The 8,920-nt window shown below is 31.8% G+C and overlaps 1 protein-coding gene across 1 annotated transcript; it reads right to left on the bottom strand.

Annotated features, from left to right (window-relative positions):
• Positions 1 to 1,272: 1,272 nt before the first annotated feature.
• LOC113395500 (trypsin, alkaline C-like) lies at positions 1,273 to 3,497 on the bottom strand. The gene is made up of 4 exons (XM_064218252.1): positions 3,455 to 3,497; positions 2,613 to 2,832; positions 1,910 to 2,171; positions 1,273 to 1,625 (listed from the first exon to the last, which is right to left on the bottom strand). The coding sequence occupies exons 1-4, from the start codon at positions 3,495 to 3,497 to the stop codon at positions 1,305 to 1,307; spliced, it is 846 nt and encodes a 281-aa protein (XP_064074322.1). The 3' UTR covers positions 1,273 to 1,304.
• Between the last annotated feature and the right edge of the window lie 5,423 nt (positions 3,498 to 8,920).

The raw sequence follows: 8,920 nt of genomic DNA, 5'->3' as shown, positions 1-8,920 counted from the left end.
ATTCAACACATTCATATTAAATTATTATTTGATTTTATAAAATTTTTAATTTCAAAATTCACGAAAAAATTACAACTAGAAATCTGTTTTATCGCAGTAATAAGAAATAATGCAAGGCATTTGAAATTTTTGTATGCCTCATATACATAAATGAATTCCCCTTTTTTGTTGGGACCAAACATGATATAGTATTGTTTGCTGACATCTCCTACAGTATGAGGCTTAGCGTAAATAATCTTAAGCTAAATAATAAAAAAAACAAAAATTGTAAAACTTAGTACACCAAATGTGAAAAATGTAAAAGCTGATGTACTTATCAATGGGGAATTGATGGATCCAGTTGAGTCAGCTTAATTTCTTGGCCTCACCGTTGATGTCGAGTTGAAATGGCTCCCCCATATAATCTGCTTGACAAGTAGACTAAATTCGGTGGCATTGGCGGTCAAAAAAAAAAGATTATTGACTGATTATTTATTGATGTTGATACGCCTCGCTTTGTATATTTCAGTTACTTGCTTATTATGCTACGGGGTAAGGCAGTCGTTTTCTATACGATATTTGTGCTGCAAAATGTAATAGTACAAGAAACAGACACAAATTTGTGTCACCGAATAAAAAAAAGGTGAATGAGCGCGTGTGTGTGAAATGATTACAATTAGAGAATTCATAGTTGATAGCACGTCGCCTCTTGGCTATTTTTTTTTGTGTTGAATATTTCTTAATAATCACAAATTGACAAAATAAACCGCTGAGTTTCATTCACCGGTTCAGGGTATTTTCTTTTCCGAATCTTTTCGTTTCATTTTTAGTGTTTGGTTTGACAATCAATAAGTAAGGTTAGTATATAAGTAATTTTTTTATTGAATGAAGGAATTTGATTTGGTTAGATTTAAATCGCTTGGTTCAGCATCATTATTTGAAATTATCACAAAAAAACTTTGAATAAACGCTATTCGTCACATTATTAGCTTAGTCAGACAGTGCTAGATTACACGTCAGAGTAAATGAAAGTAAGCTAAAAAATCTATAAACTTTATTTTAACTATTCTAAATAAATTGAAGTTACAATTGTTATAATAATAATTGACTAAAAGTGTCCCAAGTTAGAGGATATCGCATAGAAGCAGTGAACAAAATTGGACAATGCTTTCAGAAGTGCTGCACACATCCGCGTTACTTTCAATATTTCATTACGTATAGTTTAATTGTACGATTTAATTTCAGACGTACATACTAAGGATTTTTTTTAAAATAAAATATTCATAATTAGGTTCACATGACATTTAATTTACTGTTTATCATTTTTACGCATTATCAACAATCCAACTGGTATAAGAAGGCACGTTAACAAAGACAGTGTGATACATCGGATGGGCACATTGATGTGCCCAAGAGGTAATTCCAATTATGACTCCTTGGTGAAGAAGTGGTCCTCCTGAGTCACCTTGGCAGGTGTTTTTGCCACCAACGTCCAAAATACCAGCACATACCATTTCCGATGTTACGTTAGGAACTTCAAGTTCGCCTAGTGAAGACTGTAGTTCAGCGTAATTTTCTCTGCAGATATCATGGTTGACTTTTTTTATATCAACATGTTGAAGGATTTCTGGTGGTTCACCGCCAAACTGTGAAAGAAATATTAAGTGTTGTATTAACTTATTTTAGGATCGAATATATTTTCAGACCAAGCAAATCGGCCATAGATTTAATATCGTATCGTCATTTAAAAATTTAGCATAAAAAATCGTAGTTCGTTTCTACTGCAAAAAACTGATGGTTTCCGAATATGTTAATTTTGGTTCATGAACAAATTATGCGGCTTACACAAATTAAAAAATTGTCGACATCTTCTTGGTTTAAAGACTGCTTGTGAATAAAAATAATAATAAATGTAACTAGGTTATCATACTTCAAGTACGCCCCATCCGGCAGCAGTGACGGTAGTGTTATCTGCGACGATGTAGTTGGGTCCAGCGATTCGGGCAAGTGCAACGCGGTTGGACATTATGGCGGGTGAAGCGAGTTTCAGTATAGCAATGTCGTGATATAATTTAGGCCAACTGTATCCGGGATGCTTAACCCAATTTTCGACTCTGTAAAGTTGACCGCCAAACCGACTCAGTGACGAGCCAAGTCGCACTCGGAAATGATTAGTAGAAAGAACGTTGTTGCTGTAAAATAAAAGATTTGTCTCAACATAATCTTATAATATTTGACCACCCGACTTAAATAACTTTAAGTGGGGTTGTCAAAAGTTATAAGATTTTAATTATACCAATATATTTAACAAAACCGATTCGATTTCTTTTGTGATGATCCTTGACAAAACTATGAAACATACTAACATAATATTTAAAATATTAATGCCAATTGTTCTTACTCGCTCATGAGCTACTCAGCAGGAATGAATCAAAGCGGACTCCATTTTCTTAATTATTTAAATACACGTTCACGTTCATAACATAACGTTATAACATAGTAGTAAGTAGGAAAGAATGGCATTCAACAAAGACTTACGTAATACATTTTAAATGAATGAAATGTATGTATCTATAATTAATTAAAATATAGCGATAGTAGGTTTTAGAAAAAAATGTGACTTTTCGACTTACAACAAACAGTGGGCTGCCGTAAGGATGGCCCTCGTAGTAATTAGAGATCCACCGCAGAAGGGTCTAAAACGAATTTGAATGTGATCTTCGTTAGAAACTAAAATGACAGCCATAAAGGGATAATCTTCTATATTTGCATCAGATCCCCCAACAATACGCTGGTCAAGTGCGCCTATTGTCGATTCTTCAACAATACGCGGAGCAAGTGCGTTTGGTGCCGCTGTCAAACGAAAAGTGAGTAGATGGTGTTAATACTGTGATTTCATTAATTTACAACAATAGTATTCAACTAGCTAGAATTTCTGATATTACACTGATATCATAATGTATTTTAATTTATTATCTTTTATTTATTTGGGTAATCAAAGATTTAGATTCTTTCTTTACTCGATAGATCACAAGGCTTCTATATTTCCTGTCCTATAAAATAATATTTTTCAGAAAATCTGGAATATCTATGTTTACTTGGCTATCTACAACGCTTCGTGACTTTTTTATTTAAATTACTAATAATGTAATGGGAAATTTTGAAGTCTGATGAAATTTATTGTATTACAATTCTCTTTTTAATAATATAAGTATAGACTACAAATACGTGTGAATACTAATATAAAGACTACAAATAAATTTTATTCTTATTAAAATTCTACACGAAAAAATTAAACTCAACAAAAACTGACATTTTATTTTCTTACAAATTATGATATCACTTTACTTTATTAGTAAAGGGATATTATTATCGGTTATAATTTAATATATGTACTAAGTTTTTTTTAATTTTATTTCCAAAGTAGTATTTGTAAAGACAATTTGAAACGGAAAACATTGAATATGGTACTTACCGACGGCGGCACCGACGAGAGCTAACAGTGTTATTACGTACATTGTATACTGTTTAATCGTTGAATTTATTGTTGACGACTTTTTATATTATTTAATAATCTTTGTCATTAGAATTATCTGCACGCGATAAACTTATTATTGACTCACATGTTATCTTTTATTTTGGTTCCTTTTTTTCATGTAGTTGAAACCTTCAGAATCATTGGGTCGCAATGTCGGTTCATATAGGATTTTTAGCCGCTAAAACCACTACGATGGCAGTTTTCGACACCAGTCGGAGACTGCGGGATCGTGTTAATATAACGTATCCAGCAAATGTGGTACAACATATAGGCATAGGGCGAAGGTGGTCCCACCCTTACGCTCCACGTTGGATATCTTCGGGTTGCAGCCGAAAAATTACAGAATCGCACTGCAGCTGATAAATTACTTGAGTAGCTAATAGAGAAAGTAAAAAGGCGGTTATCAATAAAAATTTTTTTTTACGTTCAACCGTCACACTGTACAGACGTAAATTTTGTTTGAGTTTCGCAAATATAGTAGATCGTGTTATGTGAATACTTTTTGGATTTGAATAGTGAGGACTGTTAAAAATTCATATACTGTTCGTACTGTGCAAGCAAACCAGACATTAACTAGAAATTTAAATATATATAATAATAATAAACATGAGTGTCCAGCGATCTCCGAAAAAATCGCAACTACCCGCAACTAGCGCATTAACTCTCATCGGTGGATCGCAACCGAACCTGTCAAAGCTCAGTAATGGATACGCATATTACTTTTCGTAAACGTAAAAAGCCAGAGGATTATGAATGTGAATGCCTTAACGAATTAAAGGATATGCGCTCTGAAATATCGCGTATTAGTACGTTATTGGAAAAATATATAGGGTCGAATGAGCGGATTATGGAAAAAATACAAGAAAATATTTCTGATATAAAAAATCAAATTTCCAAAATGAAAAATTCTAATGAGAAGGCTATTAATTTAACTCAAAGTAATGTAGATAAGGTCATCACAGAAATTAATGAAATAAAATCTTTAACGTCTAATATGCTGGCGGAGCAGAGAAATATAAAAGGGGATATGACACGATTAAAACAATCACTATCTCTTGGTGATAACAAACTGAAGTCGCTTGAGACCAATTTAACTAAATTAAAAAATTTGTCACACGCCTCATATTCTAAATTAGAAGACCAGCCACATTTAGGTGAACAAATAATTCACGAAATTCAAAACCGTAACAACCGAGAGAAGAACATTATTCTTGTGGGCTTGCCAGAAGTAACATCCTCCAAGTCTGAAGAATATACGGCAAAAGACAGAGCTGATATCCTGAATATTATCACATCCTTATGCGAGGGTATCCCGAAACCGGTTAAAGTATTCCAAAAATGACTTAGACTCCATTAGCTTTACCCAAGACTTTACCAAGAGCAACACGCTTACAGCTACTGTTGACCTTGTTACTAAAATAAAACAAAATATAGATAATAAAAATGTAGTTCTCGGTATTTTTATTGATTTAAAGAAAGCTTTCGATATAGTCAGCCACAAATTACTCTTAAATAAATTGGAAACTATTGGAGTGGCTGGTAAGGCTTTTCAAATGTTTGAGTGATATTTAACACGAAGATCGCAAGTCGTCAAAATTAACCATTTTGAAAGTAATTCTCTTCCAATAACGTGTGGAGTGCCCCAACGCTCGATACTGGGTCCTTTACTTTTCCTCATCTATATAAATAATATACATGAGTTAGGATTGAACGGTCACATTACTCTTTACGCCGATGATACTTGTTTGTTTTACTTTGGTCCCTCAATACTCAATTCACAAGGACAAAAAGATTTAAACGTTCTTTATAAATGGTTTCAATGTAACTTACTGACTATTAATATTTCCAAAACTTGCTTTGTATTATTTAAAGCAAAAAATAAACCAATACCACCACACGCGCCGCTTACAATTAATAATATTCCATTACAGTAAAAAAACTCATGAAAAATACCTTGGCCTATATATGGACACATATTTGTCTTGGAAACACCATATCAGTCACATAATAAGAAAATTATATACCTAGTAAGTTATAGCATACAATATATAACGCATTAGTGAAACCACATATATCTTACTTGATTGAGGTCTGGGTTAGTTCGGCTAAAAGACAATATAAATCAACTTCAGGTCTTACAAAATAAATTAATCAAATTACTTTTTAAATATCATTATACTAACAAATATTAAAAAATTATACGATGAAACAAAAATAATGAACATAAAAAACCTTTATGTATACAACGTTTGCAAATTTATTCTAAAAACAGTAAATAGGAGTATCCATACTAATATAACGTTCAACAAACAATTGTCAAGCGGCAATCGTAGCACACGTCGTGCTAGATTTCTCGTTCTACCCAAGATTCGTACAAATTACGGTAAAACAATGACCACTTTTGAAGGTGCAAAACTGTATCATGAACTACCCACACATATAAAAAAATGTAAACTCATTTAACGTATTTAAAAAAGAACTTGCTAAGTATATTTTAAATAATAAATAATTAAAACTAAGACAATACATTAAATTGGTACTTAATATAGAAAAATGTCTCTTATTTAAGCGTTATATTTGAAACAACTACTCATTGTCATTTCATTTTTTTTTTTTGTTACAAGTGCGATGTCTATCTAATATACAGTTCGTATATTCATAAATGTTTTGTTATAAGTGTAATTCTCATGTAAGTGATAATAGTGTCTTAATGGGAATAAAAATATCTTAAACCGTAAATACAACCTAAAAAAAAAAAACATATAAATGCTACAAAATGTCAAGTTCTAAATTTTTTTCCAACATTGCTATGAGATCATCGTTCGTTTTAGGAATGCACGATAACCTAAATCACAAAACCTTATCGAATGATAAGAAGCTTTAATAAATCATGCGCTAATATAATCACTGTTTTATGACTTCTTGATTATCTGCTGTGATTATTTCGCCCGATGTAGCTGAACCAATGACTACCACATCACTCAAAATCTCTTATCTCAAAATCTTTAACTCATACCTATGGATATACGCTACTATAGTAGAGCTTATCGGAGAAGAAGGAACTATCGTAAACATCGTACTGTGCATTTTGCATGACGAATATATTTAAAGCTTTTTTATTGTTATCGATGTTCTCTACGAGCATGCTGTCCGTGCCATTGTTTTATTGAATTTGTGATTTGATTTTCGTTATTTTAATGTGCCTCTCTGTTTTATGTCTTCGGACACTAATTTAATTTAAGTTTGGATGGATGGACATTTTTTACTCAATCACACAAGTACAGCTGAATGGATTTGAATGAAATTTGGCACAGAGATAGATTATAGTCTAGAAAAGTACATAAGTTACTTATTATCCTGAAAAATATACATGACAAATTGTAATCACCCCCATCCTCCTTGGAAGTCAACAAGTATTAGTTCCATGATTTTTTTATCATCTATATTTTACACAATAGTATATTATATAGCACAATTAATTAAACTTATAGATTCGAAAAAAAAAAAAAATGTTTCATGTACTAAGTTTGTCAGAATTGAGGAGAGTTGGAAACTCTATTTATTTATTTGTTTATTCTTTATTGCACCCAAACTTAATACATAATTACAATATTGCTACACAAAGTTGCATGAGGTGCAACAGGCGGCCTTATCGCTCAGCAGCGATCTCTTCCAGGCAACCTTTGGGCAGAGGATCATAATATTTACATATATGGGAAAAGTACAGTAATTTTAAGTCATAATATAATACATACATAATATAATAGTACACAATACACAGATAGCTATAAATATATATAATTTAAATATAAATATATACTATAATAAATATTTACATAAATAAATACATAAAATATATATAATAAAAATAGGAGATATAACAGAACAAAAAATTAACAACGACAACGACTGCTTAATGCGACAAGTAAAAGTCCTTAAACTAAGGAAGAAATTTTGGAAATTCAACCCCTAAGGGGGTGAAATAGGGGTTGAACGTTTGTATGGAAGTCCGTCATTTTTTAAGTTAGAAACATGGAACTTCATTTTTGAGAGTATCTCATTAAAAATAAGTAGATACGTATTTAAGCGTTTCTAGATATTGTAGCCCTAAGGGGTGAAATAGGGGTAGCCATTTCGTATATAGGTTAGTCTGGAAGTCCGCTATTATTGAAGTTAGAAATATCAAACATTATTTTGGGGAAACTGATTTGAAATCAGTTGATATAATTTAAGCGGTTCTGCATATTCTACTCCTAAAGGGGTGAAACAACGGTTGAAAATTTGTATGGCAGTACGTTAGATGTTAAGGTAGAAACAAGAAACTTTATTTTTGGGATACTGATTAAAAATAAGTAGATATGTATTTTAGCAGTTATAGATATACTACCTCTAAGGGGGTGAAATAAGGGTTGTAAGTTAGTATGGAAGTCCGTCATTTTTTAAGCTAGAAACATGAACATTTATTTTTGAGATACTGGTTAAAAATGAGTAGATACATATTTAAGCGTTTCTGTATATTCTACCTCTAAAAGTGTGAAATAAGGGTGGAAAATTTGTATGGAGGGCCGTTAGTTTTTAAGCTAGAAACATGAAACTCTGTTTTTGGGATACAAATTAAAAATGTGTACATATGTATTTTAGCGTTTCTGGATATACTACCTCTAATGGGGTGCAATAATAGTTGAAATTTTGTATGGAAGTCCGACATTTTTAAATTAGAAAGATGAATCTTTATTTTTGGGCTACTAATTAGAAATGAGTAGATATGTATTTAAGCATTTCTGCAAATTCTACCCCTAGGGGTTGACATTTCTTATATAGGTTAGTCTTGAAGCCCGTCATTTTTTATGTTAGGAGATTGGCGCGCCAATAATGTTACTGAGGAATTTAAGACCTCAAAAATTATGCAACGGCACCAGACTAATATTAAGGGTTCTCGTAATGTCATAGGTTACAGTTATCACTGTACTAAAGGAGAAATAGTGTATATTCCATGAATATCTTTGATACCATCAGAATACCCCTTTAATATGAAGAGAGTACACTTCGCGCGTAAAGTATGCTTCACCACGACAATTAATAAAGTACTAGGTCAAATTTCTAAAATGGCCGAAGTAGATATAAGAGTAGACTGTTTTTCGTATGGCCATCTCTAAATAGCCTGTTCGAGAGTGGGCTCTGTAAGCAGTCTGGTATATCTAGCCAACGAAAGTCGAACCACAAATGAGGTCTTAAATTAACATAATATTTAAAATTATTCTGTAATATAATCAATTTCCATTCGAGCAAAGCCGCGGCCAACAGCTAGTTTTAATATAATTAATAAAACTTATTGAACTTAATATAATTTAATAGTTTAAAAACTAATTTATTTAATTTAAAAAATTTGTTAAATATATATAA

The sequence above is a fragment of the Vanessa tameamea genome, chromosome 21, assembly GCF_037043105.1.
Source record: "Vanessa tameamea isolate UH-Manoa-2023 chromosome 21, ilVanTame1 primary haplotype, whole genome shotgun sequence".
Lineage (NCBI taxonomy): Eukaryota > Metazoa > Arthropoda > Insecta > Lepidoptera > Nymphalidae > Vanessa > Vanessa tameamea.
Note: the sequence above shows the minus strand (reverse complement) of the source record. Positions and strands in the feature narration are given on the sequence as shown.

Bases quoted from the DNA above. Each gene is read 5' to 3' on its own strand.
- LOC113395500 (XM_064218252.1), bottom strand. From the start codon at position 3,497: ATGTACGTAATAACACTGTTAGCTCTCGTCGGTGCCGCCGTCG. The intron at 2,833-3,454 runs GTAAGTACCATA...TTCGTTTGACAG, and splicing joins TCTCGTCGGTGCCGCCGTCG to CGGCACCAAACGCACTTGCT. The intron at 1,626-1,909 runs GTATGATAACCT...TTTCTTTCACAG, and splicing joins CCGGATGGGGCGTACTTGAA to TTTGGCGGTGAACCACCAGA.